Genomic DNA, 21,232 nt, shown 5'->3' with positions numbered 1-21,232 from the left:
TTCTATGCAGACAGCTGTGCTAAGGATACAGAAAGAGGTTGGTCATGTTCTGCCACCAGATGTTGAGTTGTTTACCAGCAGGCCACAACAGAGAAGTGTGGCCCATAAATATTAAATCAGGTTGTTGCTGTCAAGAAAAAGTGAGGTATGGGTGCTGCTTAATGTGGGCTATAATTTCTCCCATGCAAAAAAATAAAAATAAAAATAGTGAACAAAAGTAGCTCTGGAAAAAATTAAGAAAATTATGAAACATGTATAGCATATTTCCTGGTACCCATGAACCTGCCTGTGCCATCGGGTTTAAGTGAGACAACAATTTCTGTGCCAATGCAATTCAGGAGTCCAAAAAGCACCCAAAACCAACTCTGCCGCCTCTTATTCACCATACAGCACCATTACTGCTGATTTTAAGCCTGAAAAAAGAGCCAGTTTCAGGTACTTCTCTACTGGATGGAAAGCACGACAATGAGAACCACGGTGTGCTATATGTGTTTAAAATGAAACAGTGGTAAGAAATTCCTTTGTCAGAAGCCTATGAATTAGAATTAAACAGATCGTGATATCCAAGCTTCTCAGTGAGCTCACAGGCAGTTTACTACGCATTTTCCCCAGCCTGGAGCTCCTCTATTCTGGGTTGAGCTGCCTTTTTAATAATCCATCTGAGGTGCTTCAGGTAGACACAAAACATCTGGGCTGGACTAGCAGTCCTGGAACCACTCTGTTAGGAATTTGGGAGATATAGAAGCTCCGTCCTGGACTTTCCCAGGTATCCTGGTAGTGATCTAACCACAATATATAGTGAATAAAGCACCCCTTATAGTAAATTATAAGGATATTATAAGTCACAGAGGAGTCCCATGACCATATAAACTCCTTGGTTACCAACTTGCTTTGCCTCACCCATGTTCCCACATCTATGATTGCACACTGTACTAATTTTTACCTACAGTCTCTTCATATTTGATTTCCTGTTATCAGGGCATCCAATTGTCTTTTTATGGTTTACATTGCCATTTTAGCCTTTCATTGTACTCCAGCTTGATACATTGTTCTTAACTAGTTTTTATATCATAGTATACTATATGGTGGAGTTCATTGTTTTTGGATACTATTTAAAAGGGGCTGCTCACCTTCAAACACTTTTTCCAGTTCAGTTGGTTTCAGATTGTTCACCAGAAATAAAACCTTATACTAATTGCTTTCTATTTTCTATTTTTTCTCTAATATTGAAGTGTAAAGTTTAATTTTTCACCTCATGGTTCACCTTTAAGTTAACTTTTTGCATGTTATAGAATGGTCGTTTCTAAGCAACTTTTCAATTGGTCTTAATTATTTATTTCCAATACTCTAAAGTATTTGCCTTCCTCTTCTGACTCTTTCCAGTTTTCATATGAAGGTCACTGACCCCATCAGAAAAACAAATGCTCTGTAAGGCTACACATTTATAGTTATTACTACTTTTGATCACTCACCTTTCTATTCAGGACTCTCCTATTCCTATTTTAGTCTCTTATTCAAATTACTCGTGCTAGGGTAATTTGGACCCTAGCAACCTAATTTGCTGAAATTGCAAACTGGAGAGCTGTTATGAGTTATAAAATAAAAAATAACTCAAAAACCACAAATAATAGAAAATAAAACAATTTGCAAATTGTCTCAGAATATCACTTTCAATGTCATACTAAAACTTTATTTAAAGGCGAACAACCCCTTTAAGCAGCTCTGGGATGGGGGGGGCGCCGACTTTTTAACTGTTCTAAATTGATACATTTAGTTGATACATTTGTTATCTTTGTCCCTGCTGAGCAGAATCCCTGAGTTTCATAAAAGGCAGCTGAATTGATACAATAGTTGCTAATATTCCACAGATGCTGTTGAAAAATGTATCAACTAATTGTGTCAACTAAATGTAGCAAATTGTAACAGTTCAGAATACTCCTGGGTCACTGAGCTGCCAGACTGAAACACCATAGACAGGAACATTAAACTTCAATTTTTGTAAAAAGGTAAAAAATAAAAGATGGAAAGTAATTGAAAAAAGTTGTTGTTTATGGTGAACAATCTGAAAACAACTGAACCGAAAAAACAGTTTGGAAGGTGAACAACCCCTTTAAGATAGTAACAGCATTGTGAGTGTTTTTACATGCTCGGCAAGACAAGAACACACTTTTTTCCTCTATCCATTAGCTTCTGGCATCCACTGTCATATTCATTTGCACATGGGTCTTCACTATAGTTACTATGGAAACTAACAGACTTTCTGGCACTTTTTAGGTGAGGGTTATTTAGGTCAGCTCTTAGTACAGCACTGTACCTTGATAAAGGTCTCTGTTGAGGCTGAAACATTGGTTCAATAAATGTCATTTTTGTTCACTAAAGACCTGTGAGTGTGGTGTAATATGATGTTTTATAATCTACAGACTCCTGCCACCAGGCATGTAAATTTATTAAATGGAGTGCACACCACACTTTCGGCTGTATTGGGTTTATTTAATGTTCACGTGATTTTGTAGTAGACAAAGTATGAAGATCCAAATTAAGGAAAGATCCATTATCTGGAAAGCCGCAGGTCCCGAGCATTCTGGATAACAGGTACAATTCCTCTGTGTGTATACAGTGTCGGACTGGCCCACCGGGATACCAGGAAAAGTCCAGGTGGGCCCTGGTGTCAGTGGGCCCTCATGCTGCTAAACATTTGGCCTATTTCATGGCCGTTCCTTATTTCTATGAAAAAAATAGGCTAAATAGATGGAATAATTGATTATAGTTTTTTCCGGTGGGCCAGTCCGACACTGTATACACACAGAGGAATTGTACCTATTATCCAGAATGCTAGGGACCTGGTGCCTTGTCTGGCAATATGTGGGTCCTGGCAACTGCCAGAGGGGCTGCTGTAAGTTGCCATAGACACTCACTATTTAGTGGGCTGTACGGGCCTCTCTGTAATTGGAATACCAGGGCCTATTTTGACTCGCAGCCCAGACCTGCTTGCGAGCTGCTGATTGAGGAACACTACTTTAAAGCAACAGTACAGTGTAAAAATAAAACTGGGTAAATAGTGCAAAATATAAAATATTTCTATTATAGTTTGTAATCTATATAAACTGGAGTCAGTGCCGGATTTCTGTTTTGGCCGCCCCTAGGCCAGAGAGTCAAACACCTGCCTGTGCAGGCTCCATCCAGGGCACTGGGGAATAAGTGTGCGAGCTGTTTAAACAGTGCATCCCCAGTGCTTCTAATACATTTGGAATCTGGCTGGGCAGCATGTAGGGTTGCCACATTTTCTGGAAAAAAATACCAGCCTTACTATATATTTATCTTTTTTTCCTATTAATAACATTGGGATCAACCATCATTTTTACCTGTCAGGCCAGGGGCAACACTAGCTGTATGCACCCCAAAAATCTTGCCGCCCTAGGCCCAGGTCTTTGTGACCTTGCCACAAATCGGGGCTTTGCTGGAGTGAGAGGATGTCCAACATAATAGCCAGAATTTATCTATCTCCTCTGCAGTTCTCTAACCTCTTAACGACTGGAAGGGGGGCCATGTGGGACATAACTGTTCTGTTAGTTTGCTTTTGATCCTTAGTGTGCAGGTCAGATTCAAAAGCAAACTAACAGTACATTTATGTCCCTTATAGGACTGATTGGTTACTGACTGGTAACAGGTTATAGAGCTGCAAATAAGGAAGTAGTGTTCTGGCTATTATGTTAGACATCCAGTCACTCCAGCCTTTATATTACATTCTTGGCTAACCATATTGAAAACATTTATGTTTCACAACATATCTATTTACCAAGTTTCATTTTTATGTAGTTTCTTTAATAAATAGTGCTCAGACTCAGATTGAGGGGCTCACATATGAATCAGTTTAGTGTATTTTTTTATTAATGAAGGTCCCCTTTATTTACATGACAACAAGTTAATGAATCACATTGGGATTAGTCCTAGTTACAGGATCAGCGTATTGCTCCACCGAGAGAAGCCAGAACTACAGCAGCATCTTCAGCTCCGAGCCCATAGGGCATATTAATCAACATGTAAAATTAGAGTCCACCAGAGGAATGAGAAACTGGGTCATTCAAAAATTCAGCTGTCGTGGGTGTAATTAACAAGTGCTCGCAAGGAGGCGCTATCGCAAACAATTCCTCAGTACCGCTATAATAAAAACTACGTATTTATCGGCCATCTTGAAGATGCTTTTGCAGTGACCAACTTGCGCCGGAAGTTTACTATCGGCCATTTTGTCCCAGCTTGAGCACTGAGCTTGACTTCACGGTTGTTTATTGTAAGCCATCTTTGTACACTAAGTGATGGCGTCATCAAGTATTTTAACAGTTGTCATATTGGGGATAAAGGAACTATTTAATTCACCGCAAAGATTTGAAACGCGTGCCGTTTCGGGCGGCACCATATTGCTTCAGAGGCCGGCGTGTTCTTTCCCGGTATGCGTGCGGAGATCGAGGGTGTACCAACATGGCGTTGTCTTGCGTCATCAACTCCTCGGCTTGGGGAATGCGGAGACTATATTTAACCATTACGCTAGCATTCGACAGTTTATTGGTGTGTTCCCTCTCTTGCAACCTTCCTATTGGACTTTGCAGACACCTCTGATCATTACACGTCACTGCACGCCAATAAAGTATATGCACTTCGACTGCCACCCCCTAGTGGTCGCACCTTGCGTGTATAGCGCAGACTTCCGGTTAGGGCGGGTTGATAGTTACCCGCGCCTCCTCTCTCCTCCCAGACCAGCAGAGGCAGCAGCAGAAGCCGCAGCTCCCGCCAGCCCCTCCCGCCGTCGCCATTCCTCGCCCGCCCGGCTCTCTCCTCCCCTCCCTCCCCGGGGCCCCTAGCCTCCGGACCGTTCCTTCCTCCCCATTCCTCCCTTGTTTTCCTACCCCCTTTCCCTATTTTCTTTCTCGCTCTCACTTTTCCCGCCCTCACGTCCTTTATAACCCGCAGGTAAGTGCTACTTTGCTCCTGCGTCACGTGTTGTTCACTTACTGTATGTTGAGGCGGTCGGAAGGGCCTGGGGGTCAGGAATACCGCATCCTAATCCAGTCTGAAAGGGGATGGAGAGTCCCCAAGGCCGACCCCTGGCTGCTTTGTTATTGAGCTATGGGAGAAGGCCCTGACTCATTGTATTGAATGCACCATGTGAGAAGGCGGCCTGTGCTGTGCCCCATGCTGCCCCCCTAAGTCCATGGCTAGTATTGCACCGTGCCACCCATCTTCCTATTCCTCTTCATGGCGAATCTAGGGCAGCGGGGCATCCCATTCGCAGCTCTTATTCTAGGGGGGTGTTAAAGTACTGCGGCCTGTTATTCACATTGCTCTACACTCTACCCCATTGACTTGCTTATTAAATGATGCTTTTTTTGGGTAGGCATCAGGGAACTGAACCCTGGCAATAATTCGAAGGGGGTGTTAAAACTGGGCATTTGTAATGAGAACCTCCCCCCTATGAAGTGAACCCTATAACAATTGTGCCTGATATAACCTGGGCTCTTTATGGACATCAGTCTACCTGCCTGTTAACTACTTTAATACGTGGGATAATGGTAAAACTGCATGTCTTGTATGTTAACCCACTCCTCTCAGGGCACATCACTATTTGAGTTCTTTCAAGCTGTGCCCTCCCCCCAAAGGGATCTCAGGGTCATAGAGTGGATGTAAGTGATGGGCATAAAGGTGATACACAAGTGCTCCATTCATATAGTTGGCAGAAAGCTTAACCTTGTCTAACATCAATGCCTACTGACTGGAGACCGATAGGCAAGTGTGACCCTCCAGAAGAGCTTAATGGCTTAAAGCAGGGGTCATCCAAATATAAAGTTTGGGGGGGGGGGTGAAAGTTCCTGGTGGTGTCGAATATGGGCTGTAAATGGCTATTTGTAGTCCCTTTGTCCATGTTTGGCAGTACATCTTTTTATGTAAACCTTCCCCCCCCCAAGCCTGAAATTCAGAAATCAGCACCCGAATTCAAAGACACTGGGAGCAGCATCCAAGACAGGGGTCTCCAACCTTTTTTACCTATGAGCCCCATTTAAAAATAGAGTTGGTGAGCAACACAGGCATCCAAGAATGTCCCAGGGTGCTAAATAAAGGCTGTAATTTGGTGGCTCCTATCTGAACCTGTTTTTTATGCAACCAAAACTTGCCCCCAAACCTGAAATACAAAAATAAGCAACTGTTTAGAGGCCACTGACAACAGCATCCAAGGGGTTTGTGAGCAACATGTTGCTTGCGAGCTACTGGCTGGGGACCACTGGTCCAAGGGCTTGGTCAGCAACATCGTTGCAAGCGACTGGCTGGGGATTACTGGCTTAAGATACGTACTGACCTCTTTGGGGATAAAAAGGCTTCATTATAAACTGACCCCTCAACATGTATAAGTGTTCCACTGGATGGAAACAGTTGCCCAGCACTCTCTGCAATAGCAACATGCCTTAAACTTAAATCCACTCGTCGGGCAAGCCATTTTGATCCTAAAGCCCAAAATAGGATTAGGCAAGAAGGTGGCCTGTATGCATGAGCCCTTGGGTATTTATCATGTGGCTGTATGAGCTTGGGTCGGGCAAGCTCCCTGTTCATAATATCTCAACAGGCTCTGTTTGTCTGTTGCAGTGATCCCTTTTAGTTTGCTTCTAAATAGCTTTTCCATTTAGCAGCTCTACTATTAGAGCAATTTGCAGTCTGTGCAGCTAGGTGGCCAAAAGAGTGCATGTTCTGGATCATTCCCAGAAGCCTGCCCACATGAGAGTTCACCATAATAGCCATCTTGTATCATTGCCATTGTTTTGTTTGGATCCTCCATTGCCTGTATGGCTTCTTCCTTGGCTTGTGCTCCCTATTGTGGTGTTTTACTGTCACATTCCAACCATGTGCGCACTGACTAAATATTTTAAGTGCACATGATTTTAAATAATGGTGGTAGGCAAGACATGAGCATGTGGGTCTCGCCATTTCTTAAAATGCCTGCAATTTCAACAGAGCAGCTGGTGTGGAGGAAATTAAAGTATGTCTGTAAATGGGAACTGGAATGTGATAGTAAATCTTTGTAGAGGCAACATAAGGCAGGAAGGGAGTGATCAGGCTAGAGATACTGCTGTGGGTGCATAGCAAAGTTCATTGAATAAATATTATATACTGTGCTGCATCAGTGCCCTCCCTTGTGCTGATAGTAGAAATGCAGCTGTCATCCTTTAGACCCTGGCCTACCAGTTTAATTGAGTTACACAAGATCAATTGGAGAGGCATAAAAGCAATATCTGAATTGATTCTTGCATAGTTTGATAGTAGGTATATAGCCTTTATTGAATATAAAAGCTTAACCCTTTCCCCGTTTCACTTGTAATTATATCTAGCATGTATATGTTAATTAAAATATATTGAATATTAAAAAATGGTGTTGGAGGTAAATTTACTGATTAACTTTAGAGTCAAGCATCCCTTGGAAGAAATAATCATGTTTTTAAAGAAGAGGAATGACCTTGGCACACTTTCCTATTAATCTGTTACAGTGACCCTGATGACATTGGTTATGTGAAGGTCCTTTAGTCGTGACTTGCATATCTGTTATTGGCAATTTCAAATGTGTCAGAGATATGGACATTCTTGGCACTTGAAGCTTCTTTCTTTATGGTTTAATACTGCTGTTTGTGTCTAAAAATACCTGTAGTTTTATCTCAAGTCTTCTGGCTAATGTCACACACAAGACAGTTTTTAGCCTGGAAATTTAAGCCAGATGAGATGTCCTTATAGTGTCCCCTTCACTCAGATGGGAATCAATGGACAATATAGGGCTGACAACACACTTGCTTGCCAATGTCCATGTTGGTAAGATAGAAACTGAAATTATGTATGATACAAATGTATGTAGTTGCTCATGGAAGACTCTCTAGGGATGCCAACCAATACATATGCCACACAGTCTTGCCATGTGTGGTAGCTAAATTGTAGTGGGATGGTTTGAACCATGCCCCATTATGGGCTAAACTTATGTACCAGTAGTATTTAAGGGATACAGTCATAGGGGAAAATGCTTCCCCCCCCCCCCAAACATATCGGTTAATAGTGCTGCTCCAGCAGAATTCTGCACTGAAATCCATTTTTCAAAAGAGCAAACACATTTGTTTTTCTATTTAATTTTGAAATCTACCATGAGGCTAGCTAGACATATTGTCAGTTTCCCAGCGCCGCATAGTTATGTGACTTGTGCTCTGATAAACTTCAGTCACTCTTTACTGCAAGTTGGAGTGATATAACCCCCCTCCCTTTCCTCCCCAGCAGCCTAACAGAACAATGGGAAGGTAACCAGATAGCAGCTCTCTAACACAAGATAACAGCTGCCTGGTAGATATAAAAACAGCACTCAATAGTAAAATCCAGGTCCCACTGCGACACAATCGGTTATATTGAGCAGAATAAACTGCCTGCCAGAAAGCAGTTCCATCCTAAAGTGCTGGCTCTTTCTGAAAGCACATGACCAGGCAAAATGACCTACGCACCAATATTACAACTATAAAAAATATACTTGTTGTGTTAGGAATTAAGTTTTATATTGTAGAGTGAATTATTTGCAGTGTAATTTAGAAATAAAAACTACATCATAAAAATCATGACAGAATCCCTTGAACGTCTTAAATGTAACATGTAAATGATGTTATGTGCTGAGTAATAGTGTAAATAGAGAAAAGCCTGGTAATTTGAATGTGGAGCCCTTGATCACAGTAAGCCATACACATCTGTTGGGAGGGCTTGAGCCGTCGCTGCTCAATATTAAGCACATGCTAATTCTGAAGTAGGTATTGGTGGCATTTGCCAGCCATTTGGCTCCTTTTTTTTGAGCTCAGATGGCCAAATGAAGGCTTAACATGTGCCTGAAGGCTGCAGTTCAGAGTTCCATTCCAAGGCCATTCCATTCTTTGTCTGCTTTCCACATGAGCAGAGAAACAGTAGTTATCACTTTTGAGGGTGTTAAAGGACTGTTAACACTTAAATAATGAGCTATTTATATCCATTTAAATGTGTAATGTGCTCTTCTACTGCACTGGTAAAATGGCTTTGGAAGCATTGCTGCAGATTTATATAAATAAGATGGCTGTGTAAGCAGTCGGTTGCAATTTAGAGAATGTGGTTTAGTGCAAAAGTCTTCCAGCCACTGCTCCTGTGATTTTGATAGGAAATAATTGTCCCCTCTAATGGCAGTAACAGGATTGGCATAGGTCTAGCACTGTGAGAGAAGGGTAATGTGGCTTTCTTCAAAACTGTAGAATAAGGGAAATTTGCTGCTAGAAAATAGATATGTTAAAATCAGGTTATATAAAAGAGTCTTCTATGTAGAGTTTTTATTTTCCCAGATTTTACACCATTTTCTGTTCTCCAGAAAAAAAAAATTGAAACCTGTTTTTGATCTACTGTGGCTTCATTTGGGGTTTTCCCCCCTTTAATATGCATCAGTGTTCTCCCCAGTTGTTGTTTGGCAGGTCATTATCCCTTGGCCCCCCCAACTCCACTATATCCTGTTTGTAACTAAAATCAATAGAAAAATAGTAACATGAGCTGCTGAAGCACATTTTGGCAAGCGTGCTGGGGGAAGGGTAATTTGCCAGCCAGCCAATTATTTGTCTTTGCTCAATGAAATACTGGCCTTGGCTCCATCATTTGTGTTTGTTTGTTATGTCGGATCGTTCAAAGTACCCAATTTGTGTATGATGGATGACACAGATCCTCCAGAAGATAGCTGGAATTGATAGAATACTGAGTCCCCCCCCCCCCCCATTTCTATGGCTTTCTTGTCGGACGAGATTTCCTAGTATGTCAACCCTAGCAAACACATAGTTGCTAGGGTAAATTGAACCCTAGCAACCAAACTGCTGTATAAGCTCTAACTCAAACCACAAAACGTAAAAATGAACCAATTGCAAATTACCTGACAAATCTACTTTAGCAGTGCCCATACCATACTAATGTGATGTCCCGTTATGATCTACATCCAGCATCGTTAGCATTCTGTTCTGTGGAAAAAGCAACCTCGCTCTGCATCAGAGTTAACTCAAAGGTAAAAACCCCTTTTAATAGGCACACTAATTGGTTTATTTGTGCCTGAATAGTGAAAAAAGCTTATTTGATGTCCTAGATATAACTGGAACTGTGACAGAATAAAACAAGTTAATTTTGTAACTGGGCTTTTGAGAGAAGCAGAAGAGCAAACCCAGACCAATTGTGTGTGATGTGGACTGGCAGCCTACAGGAGGTTTTGTTTGGCAGTACCCACGGTTTTTACGGTATACAACCAAAACTTGCCTAAAATTAAAAAAAACAAAACATTCTTTGAACAACAGCCAAGGGGACGGTGAGTATGTTGCTCCCAAGCCACTGGATGATGATCACGGACCTAAAGCTGTATTTACTTTGTATGGATTTAATCATCCGCTTCCATCAAGTGATCATAGTTCATTGAGCTTGTGCCCTCTTTGGGAGTTAATGTAGTAAGTTGTTTGGCAGCCCATAGTTTTTTTTTTGGTCTAGTTTCTTAAAGCTTGGTAGACCTGTTTCAAAGTCAGTGGGGGTCATGCACCAAGACTGGCCAAATATACACATAGGCAGTTACTCATTGTAATAAATTGGTAGCATTTTAGGGAGAGATTAGTTGTCCCAGCGACAAATCTCCCCCCAAATTGCCTTCCTGCTGGAAAGAATACAAATTGCAGGTGGGATGGCATATGAATCGTTTCGGATTTCCAAAGTTGGCCGATGTTTCCTCACGAGGCGACCTCGAAAATATATGCCATCCTGCAGGCAATTCGTATTCCTGCCAGCGAGAAGGCATTTCTGGGAGATTTGTCGATGGGTGACTAATGTCCCCATTTGCCACTATCCCTACAGGCAGCTGCAAGTAGAACAGTCAAGCAAACACTTGATTGGTTGCCATGTGTTTACTGCACTGCTGCTTATGTGCCTGTGTTGATATGAGCCCTAGTGGCTTTAAATTTTACTCCTGTTGTGTGCGAGTTGTGGTGTTTGGTATAGCTATATGGCACAGTGTTCATTGTACCTCTATAGCAGGGGTGCCCAAAAGGTAGATCGGGATCTACCAGTAGACCTTTAGCTGGGGATCAGTAGATCTCAAGGCACGGTCCACAAACAGCTTGAGCATGTATTTTCAGGACTGCAGACCTATTTGGACTTTGAACTATCCAGTTGCTCAATGATTAAACCCTCTACATAAGTACTGTACTTGATGTGTTTGATTGGATAAAGAATTTGCATGAACAATATTCATAACATTTTAGCAGTTAGTCCCTTAAACTGGCCATAGACGAAAAGATCTGATCGTACGAAGCGAGGATTCGTATGATTTTCGGACCGTGTGTGGAGAGTCCCGACATTTTTCGTCCGGCGCAGATCGGTCGTTTGGTCAATCGGACAGGTTAAAAGATTTCTGTTGGCTGCCGATAATATCTCTGCGTGTATTGCTGATCATACGATTTTCAGTGGGAGACTGTCACCAGCTTTGTCAGACATAACTTTCGTACGATTGCTGTCAGGGGCAGAACATCGGCTCATCTGTTCTTTTCTACTTTGTTTGTTTGATGGGAAAGTCCGATCATACGATGATTCGCACTGTCTGATCTTTGTGTCTATGGCCAGCTATGGTAAGCTATGGTAAGCCTCTGGATATACAGGGGTGCTGCTTTTTTACAGTAGATCTGACATGTTCCATGCTGCAAAGCTACTGTCGAGACCCTGAGACAGCTGTTGCTGCTAAAGGGCTGGTTCACTATTGATTTAACTTTTAGGATGTTGTGTACAATTCCTAGAAACTTTGCAACTGATCTTTATTTGCCCTTTTTCTTCTGACCCTTTCCAGCTTTCAAATGGGGGTCACTGACCCCATCTAAGAACAAACGTTCTGTAAGGCTTCACATTTATGGTCATTGCTACTTTTTTTTATTACTCTTCTTTCTATTCAGGCCCTCTCCTATTTTAGCTTCTTATTCAAATCAGTGCATGGTTGCTAGGTTAATTTGGACCCTAGCAACCCGATTGTTGAAATTACAAACTGTAGAGCTGCTGAATAAAAAGCTAAACCCAAACCACAAATAATAAAAAAAAAAACATTAGCAAATTGTCAGAATATCACTCGTCATACTAAATAATTTAAAGGTATTTTATACATAGTACACTGTTACACCCCAAATTCTTGTAAAAGAGCTTTTTTGTGGTTTTTGTTTGATGCTCATGCCCATAAGGCACTAATACGCTTTTATTTGAGCTATTGTGTCAGGGGTGGACAATTAATACTTGAAAATGATCCTATCTGATAAGAAATCTATTGGCAGTTGAGAACTGGCACAATCACTTTTGGGTACAGCATGGAGTACTGCACATTTTCACTCAACTCTAGAAACCAGACAGGCGCCATTTTGGCATGAAACAATAATTTATGAAAAATCATTAAAAACCTCATATAACCATCGATTGTAAAGTTGCTTAGATTACTTATTGGGGAAACTGAAGGTTTTCTCTAACAAGAGTGCAAGGTAAACCAATTGTAATACAAACTTTTTTTTTTTTTTAAGTCGTGTCTCATCCTGTGACCAAAGATTTGACTACTTTGTACAGCTTCTGACAATAGCCTTGATCCTAAAGAACTAGACTTATCATGGACACCGGTGTGATTGAAGGAGGCCTGAATGTTACACTCACCATCAGATTGCTTATGCATGGGAAGGTAAGCAGAGCATTATCATTTTCCTGTAGTTACACATGTATAGTATTTTATTTATTTGAACCGGAACAGTGGGACACACAGGGAAAGGCTGTTAAAAGTTCTCTCCTTCTCTCTCCTTCTCTCTTTCTTGCACTCTCCTTCTGCTCATATATTCATATACCTGCTCCAATAGAGAATGTATTTAGATTTTTTTTTTTTTTATACACCTATATAAGTTTAAATTTTTTTTTTATTTTGTTTTTAATAGGAAGTTGGAAGCATTATTGGGAAGAAAGGAGAATCTGTTAAAAAGATGCGTGAAGAGGTATGTTTTTATAGGAGTTGCCCTGGTAAGATTTCTGTGCAAAAGTGAATTTGTGTTGTTTAAGACAGGCTGTATCTAAAAGTCTGATTCCTCCTGATAGTCTATAAGAAGCATCCTTTAGTCCAAAATGTAGATTTCTACATTTTGAAAGTCTCCAGTATGATATGGTGTGTTCTGTTTAATCCCCTAAACTGCTCTGCAGTTTTTGGTTGCAAGTTATTTATGGTTTTAATGGCTATAGGAATTTTCCCATAGACTTGCATGAAGACAAAAATTAGTCCCCATATTAACTCTGCCTTCCAGTCTGAGTGATTCATGTGATGTGACATACAGCACTGCTGAGCAGACTATTTAGAGATCCTCATGAATACATGTCATTTTGTGTGTACAAAATTGCCTTTGTGCTCTTTGATCAGCTATAGCATATATTATATCTGTTTTTTTTATATTTTTTTCCCCCAAATATATAAAATAAAACAATAAAAAGTATATATCTATATATATATATCGCAATTCTCCAACAGAACGTATCATTAATATTGTCATATAATGCATATTATCTCATTCCTCTCCTTAGAGTGGTGCCCGGATTAACATCTCAGAAGGCAATTGTCCAGAAAGGATAATTACCTTGGCGGGTCCTACGAACGCCATCTTTAAAGCCTTCTCTATGATCATAGATAAACTGGAAGAGGTAATGCATTTGCTATAATATCTTGGGTGTTAACAGTTTGTTGGTGCTTTAATTTAAGATATTATATGGGTTTTCTTATGTACTTTTATGAATTTGGGAGGGGAGCTGGATTAGGTAAGAAACACAAAATTTGGTATGGTGTTGCTGGGAAGCAATGTGCATAATATGTGGGATTATATTTAAATGGATGGGTTTAGATCACCTTTAAAGGAGAAGGAAAGGTTAAAACTAAGTGAGCTTCATCAGAAAGGTCTATATAAATACACAAGTAAACCCTCAAAATAATGCTGCTATGAGTCCTCTGTCAAAAGAAACGCCACATTTATTTCCTTCTATTGTGTAGACATGGGCTTCTGTATCAGACTTCCATCTCTCGGTTTAAACATCCAGGGTTTGGACTTGAGCATGCTCAGTTTGATCCTCCCTCCTCCCCTCTCTGCTGTAATCTGAGGTATGAGTGAGAAGGGAGAGTCTCAGGCAGGAAGTGATGTCAGGGCAAGATAATATGGCAGCTGCTATCCGAATCAAACCGAGACAGTGTCTAGAGCTGTTTACTCGGGTATGGAAAAGCATTCTAAATAATTAGCGTTCTATCTTGCACTGTTGTGGCTAATGTATTCTCAATAAACTGCCTTGGTAGCTTTCCTTCTCCTTTAAGTCTAGCATTTAATGAAATTGTTGTGATATGTACACATGTGAACATGGAATACCACACAGTTCATCTGTAACGAATGTGTCAAACATTTGAGAATCTCTTTGGGGGGGGGGGAGAGAAAAGGTAATGGGGAATTAGGCATAATAGTTTCAATGAACCAGTCTTGGTGGCAAATGGACGCATTTGTAATTGCTTACATTGTACATATGGTCTTTACCCTGACAAGGTGGAATATGGACAGGCAAAAAAAATGTGCCATCTAACTAAAATGTACATACAATAGGGAGCTGTGATACTGAGTTTCATAAATATTTGTCTAAGCATCTGATCCCTTGTTGGTCCTGGACAATGTCAATCTTTCTATTAAAACGTTTCAAAAAATGCTACTGTATATGGAGTTCTGCCTCTGCAGAGGTATTCATCCCCCATCAACTTAATTTGTAAGATGCTGATTTATAACTGCACTTTAACAGGATATCAGCAGCTCCATGACCAACAGCACTGCATCTAGCAAGCCTCCAGTTACCTTGCGTCTGGTGGTTCCAGCCAGTCAATGTGGATCCCTCATTGGCAAGGGAGGTTGCAAAATAAAGGAAATTAGAGAGGTAAGTGTTTATTCCTTAAAGACTTAAACTGGCCTTACATGAACCAATCAGATATGTTCTCTGACCAGTTGGCCTTCAGACTGAAAGGACAGTTTGAGGGTGTATACACCCATGGTCTTTCTGTTACAAGCAATGTTCCCTTTAAAGAAGAAGAAAAAAAAAATACCCTACATGCTACCCCGGGCAAATGCGGAGTTGATGGGCGCCATCTTCAGCCTCTTCGGAATGAGACCGGCGCTTTCAACAATTTTCATGAGTTTCGGTGCATGCACAGTTGTCGTAAAACAGAGGTCTGCAGATAATCTCTCCCTTCTACTTATGTGATGAAAATTAACCTTGACAAGGCAGGTGGGCAGAACAAAGAGTGGGTGTTTGGCATTTCAGGTGCAATTGATCCGTGCCGAGACCCTGCATTAAAGATGTCTGACTTACAGAGAGCATCTATATGAGCTAGTTTTATACACCAAATCTATATTTGGCTTTCTTGTGATGGCAGGTAGCCAGAACTATGGAGACACACTAAATCCACCCCATGCTAAATTTGCATTGCACTTTGTTACTGTTCCAATAAAAGTACCTAGAAATAATTGAAGTATGATCTCTTGCTTTTAGGTTTATTGATCCACTGTAGCTTGTGTGGTTCTCATTAACTAGATTGTTGCCTAAAAGCACTGTGTTGCGGTTTTCTTTCAGAGTACAGGGGCTCAGGTACAAGTGGCTGGGGACATGCTGCCTAATTCTACAGAAAGAGCAATCACCATTGCTGGCATTCCGCAATCCATTATAGAGTGCGTCAAACAGATCTGCGTAGTCATGCTGGAGGCAAGTATTATAGCTGTTGATGTCTTAAACGCGTAGTAGGTGTATTTGTATACAGCAGGGATTTATTTCCCCCTGTGGCATTTAAAAACTCCTTATGGTTAAATGCAGCTTTCATTTCACCCAAAATAGTCAAATGTAAATGTCACCTTTTTTTTACCACGGTTTACTTTTTCCCTAATTTTTTGACAATAGCAACTTTTTAAACTATGTAGTCTAAACAGTTATAATTTGATAGATTGGTGGTTCCGCTCATCGCCTTAGTCTTTAATGTGATCATGTTTCCGGAGCGTTACAGGGCATGCTGTGTACAACTGATACACTGGCTTATGACGTTTTTGTGATGCTGCTGAGAGATGTCTCCTAATACATCAAAATATCTGTTGGTGGCTTGGCTTAAGAGCTTCTATGAGAGGAAGGGAATGCAATTCATTTTTAAATCCTACATTTTAGAAAATAGTTAAAGGAAAACTATATCCCAGAACAAAGTAGGTCTATAAAAAGACATTGCATAAAACAGCTCATGTGTAAAACCCTGCTTCATGTAAATAAACCGTTTTCATAATATGCTTAATTTTAGTATGTGCCATTGGGTAATCCTAAATAGAAAATTGCCATTTTAAAAAATAAGGGCCGCCCCTCTGGGATTGTATGATTCACGGTGCAAACAAACTATACTTGTTCGGTCAAAAGAGCCAATTAACAGACAAGAGTTCTGTCTTTTGCTTTCACACATCTTCCTCTTAAGAGTTGTAGTAGTTCTGGTCAGGTGATCTGAGGCAGCACACAGACCATCACGAAGTGGTGGTTCAAGGCACGAGATGTAAATATATATACCAGTTTGGTAAGATTCTTTAATATGCCACTTAATGTTATATAAACTATCTTGTTGCTCAAGTATTCATTTTGGGGGTATAGTTTTCCTTTAAGATTTTCTAATTCTGTCCTCACTCTTTAGGGACATTTTCTGGGAGGAACTTTAAGTGTACCCAGGAATGTAGTGCCACTTCTGTAACTAGATGTAAAGTTCATATTCCCAACTTTTTCAAAAAATATGAATGCCAAGGGCCTTGCCAAACAATGTCATGCCATATGTGCATAGATTACCAGATTATGAGTTTGTGTAAAAAATAAATAAATTGTGCATTAGTGTAAAAAGTGAGACTAACCTGGCACAACCAGACTGGAAATCTGGTAGAAAAGTCTGTTAGGGTGCAGGATCCAGGTGGGAGCGGCTAATTTTGTATGCATGTGGGTGTCTCGGGGAGTGAGCAGGAAGTGAAGCAAACGGGCAATATGTCGTCTTCATGTGTTGTTGTCTAGGGCTTTTGCACCTCGGTGTTCACATGTTCTCTGCCTCCGTACGTTGGCAAGCAGCCGAGAACAAGGGAGCGTTTATTTCCCTGCCTAGAAGTGCTGCATAATGTAAATTCCATGATCTGTGGTATTTAAAGGGTTAGTAAACCGTAAGGTCCTTGTTTGAGTAATCTTGAAACAAGTGTTTGTTGTTTATTTGGCCAACTGTCAGTCCCCTTGATTTTGTTGTTAACTGCAAGATTGTCTGGGGGCTTGACTATACACCTGTTGCACTATGCCCGCCTTAGATTCTTCTTTCCTCCTTTCATGCACTAAAGAACGAAAATAAGAAAACATGGCTTTGAAGCTGGTAACCGACCCTATGTCTGTAGCAACAGGTTGACTAAGAATATAACGTACTCAACATTGGCATTTCATGTGTCAAATGTCAAAAATTCTCCTACAGCCCCACAAGCCTTTAGTCAGTCTAAAGAACTTTGAAAGTAATGTTATCAATCCTAAAGAAAAAAATCTGCTTGTTTTACTCTGAATTCCATTTGATGTAGGTTTGTGTGCCGACTAATATTTTTTATTTTATTTTGCAGTCACCCCCAAAAGGTGTCACCATCCCATACCGGCCTAAACCCTCCAGTTCACCTGTAATCTTCGCAGGTGGTCAGGTAAGTCTTCCTCGAATACTGACTGCTAAATTAAATGCATGGTCTCTGGTATCTTGTCAGACTGCATTTGTGTGTTTTGCACATGATCTGCGACAAACCATAGAAGTAGAACATTTCTACTCAAGCCATGATAGCTTTGAGAATCTCAAGCAATGTCCTATATTTGAGTAAACACTTTTTCGGTTCAGTTGGTTTCAAATTTTTCTATTTTCTTCGTGTGACCGTTTCTGTGATATTGAAGTGTTAAGTTTAATTTTTCACCTTCTAAAGCTGCTCTGCGAAGGTGTCTCCGACTCTGTGAACTGTTCTAAATTGATACATTTAGTTGATACACTTCTTATCTTTGTCCCCGATGAACAGAATCCCTGTTATTCGCAGGGATCCCCAACCTTTGGAACCCGTGAGCATCATTCAGAAGTAAAAGGAGTTGGGGAGCAACACATACATAAAAAATGTTCTTGGGTGCCAAATAAGGGCTGTGATTGGGCATTTGGAAGCCTCTATGTGGATTGTCAAACTACATTGAGGCTCTATTTGGCAGTGCACCTGGTTTTTATGAAACCAAAACTTGCCTCCAAGCCTGGAATTCAAAAATAATCATCTGCTTTGAGGCCAGTGGGAGCAACATCCAAGGGGTTGGAGAGCAACATATTGCTCACGAGCTACTGGTTGGGGACCATTGCATTAAAGGCTGCTGCTAGAATTGATACAATAGTTGCTAATATGTCACAGATGCTGCTTATAAATGTATCGACTAAATGTTGCAAAGTTTGGCAGCAGTAATTCAGGTGCAGACTCTTAAACTGTTACAAACAGCAGAGACATGGACTTTAAACTTCGATATTGGAAAAACTGTAAAAAAAAAAATGGACTGTAACTGAAAAAAGTCTTTATTAGTGAACAATTGAACAGAAAGTTTTTGGAATTTGAACAAACCCTTTAAAGGAGAATTAAAGCTTGACCAAGAAATAGGTTAGAAATGTTACACATTATGTTTTGGACTTATACCAGCCTTAAGCAACCACAGGCCATTGGCAGTGAAGATCTGTCTTTGAAGATACCACAGTATCTCCCCATCTTCGATTCTACTGCCAGTTATTTGGTGACAATATACCTATACTGTGTATATGAAATGTCACAATACAAGGCCCATTAATAATTCAGATTCATCGCATCACTGCTCCGAAACCTCCATATTTAGCATACAAATTTTAATCAGCCCTGTAGCAGCATCTCGTATGACAGGCCACTTCACTTCACCTAAGCTTCTCAAGTTACCTGGAGCACATGTACTGGTCACTGTCCTTCTTAGCAAAATCCAAGATGGTGAGCACCCAGGTTGTTACTGTTAGAGCTGCTAAACCTTTAAGCTGCTGCATTAAGTTCAGTATATAAAATATGGCATTTCTAGCTTGTTTTTAAGGGCTACTTCTCCTTCAAAGCCTATGCATTAACTGGATTTTGTCTGAACTTGGTAACACATTCCCTTTGCAGTCAAAGGTAGGCATTTTGAGCAAATAGCAGTACCTCTAGTAATTTCCAGCCCCGAATCATGTGCTGATGGGGTCTCCGAAGATACCCCAAAGCCAGCTTGCATTTTGGTAATTTTAGAACAAGTGGTTTTTAAGTAAGACTTGCTGTATATTCCATGAACCACATTAAATCAACTGAGAGGAGAGGAATAAGGACAGCACAGAAGCCTTTGACCTTACCTATTTGAGTCCCAGTTAACCCTTACCTGTTGTACTAAAATGAAGCATCACCTTTTTGAACAAAGTGTAAGTGTCTCTGATGGAAGTATCTGCCTTAAAGTCTTCGTTTTTTTTTTTTTAAACATTGGGTTTAAATCATGGATCCAAAATGACTTCCTGATTCATGGACCCACCTAAAAGGCTTGGGGAGCGAGTGCAGGGAACAAAAATTTTAAGATTGATGCTTGGTAAAGGTGGGGATGGTATTTACGCTGATATTACGGGACACTGAAAAATTTGTAATAGTATTGCTTTTATTGCAAAGCCGGATGAAACTACATTTATATGAAGGTAAACAAGATGCTTGGTGCAAAAAAAAGCACTGAAATGTGAAGTGTAGTGCACTTTAAATTTTGGGAACAGTCTCATTGAAACATTAGATAAGTTTTAGTGTTGCACAGCTAATTTTTTTTCTTTTTAAGGCAATGATTGTTCAAAAACTATTAACCAATAAAATGTTCATTTTAACACCCACAAGTATCTTATTTTTAAGGAATAAACTTCTTGTGGGTGATTTGATTGTATCATTAAATTGTTCTACATGACTTTGCTGTGAATTGAGGCGTGTTAACTACCTACATGTGATATGCTGTAGTTTTCATTGCCATGCTACAAGTACTTTTTACAGCACTGCTAGGTGCCAGTAGCTACAGCCAGTGTTTATAGTTCTTTTGTCATTCTTGGCAAAAGATCCGCATTATATAGAATGAACCAGATCCATATAATCGTTTTTAAAATGTAAAATAAAACCTTTGAATTAGTTTAATTGAACACAGTATATTCTAAAAATTGTAATCTTTGATTTCTTCAACTGTTTAGCTAAGTACGTAAATAAAGACCGCTTATAAAGAACTGAACCCCCACAGGAAGTTTTCTTACAGCTGTTATGGTCTGTAATACTTCTCACAACATTTTATTACTACATTAGGGAGTCCATTCGACCATTAGATAGTGGTGAGAAAGTGTTGAGAAGGAAGAGCATAAACCTGAGGCCTCCTTTTGGATCCATGACTCAACTCTCCCTTCCTACATTATAGGGGATGATATGGTGGGGCTGTATCTTCTCAATGAGGACAGAGGCTGTGACTTTTATCAGAGATAACTGAATCCCATTTTCGCTCTGTTCAACAGGTGTCGCGCCAAGCCGGAGGGCACGCATGTGAGACTGACCTGTGGGAGGGGCGAAGGTCCCACACAGGGGGGGTCTCCCTAGATGCTGTGGATCTCCATGGGGTAGGTCCTAATTATTATCTTCCTCCCTGTCTGGTTAGAGTTAATTGGCTGCTGTCCTTACATCTTGAAGCTGTTGCTCTTTATTCTTGTCACAGATCATGTGCAAGCTTGTTTGAACTGTGATTGCTTTTTTTATTTTAGTGTTTGGTTTTATTTTTACTGGAGAGTTGATTTGTTTGGTTTCTAGTATATGTAAAGGGGGGCACAAGGGGAAAACATCTAAATACCTTTGTACTGCAGTCATTCTCAATCTTTGCAGGTAAAGCATGTGAATGGTGCAATAGAAGAAAATTGTCCTTTCACATTTTTACAGGATTCAAATTCTTTTACCAGCTAAAATTCATATTGACTCCAGTATAAAGGTAGTTTTGGATATTTTGGCAACATGCTGATTATTAAGCAGAAGTATCAAAAGTCCAGTGTGCAGTGAAAAGGGGCAGTATGCTCCTTTGT

At 40.4% G+C, this 21,232-nt stretch overlaps 1 protein-coding gene across 6 annotated transcripts in view; it reads left to right on the top strand.

The window, feature by feature from the left end:
* Nucleotides 1-4,671: 4,671 nt before the first annotated feature.
* Nucleotides 4,672-21,232, top strand: part of pcbp3.S (poly(rC) binding protein 3 S homeolog) — a 28,357-nt gene continuing 11,796 nt past the window's right edge. The window contains exons 1-9 of one of the 6 annotated variants that reach the window (XM_018248031.2): nt 4,673-4,965; nt 10,005-10,066; nt 12,591-12,742; nt 12,990-13,046; nt 13,624-13,740; nt 14,869-15,000; nt 15,694-15,822; nt 17,721-17,795; nt 20,678-20,779. In XM_018248031.2, coding sequence (XP_018103520.1) covers nt 12,674-12,742; nt 12,990-13,046; nt 13,624-13,740; nt 14,869-15,000; nt 15,694-15,822; nt 17,721-17,795; nt 20,678-20,779 — 681 coding nt within the window. In that variant the 5' untranslated portion in view covers nt 4,673-4,965; nt 10,005-10,066; nt 12,591-12,673. 6 annotated transcript variants of the gene reach the window in all.

This window comes from Xenopus laevis, chromosome 2S (assembly GCF_017654675.1).
Source record: "Xenopus laevis strain J_2021 chromosome 2S, Xenopus_laevis_v10.1, whole genome shotgun sequence".
Classification (NCBI taxonomy): Eukaryota; Metazoa; Chordata; class Amphibia; order Anura; family Pipidae; genus Xenopus; species Xenopus laevis.
This window is presented reverse-complemented; position numbering and strand designations above follow the sequence as displayed.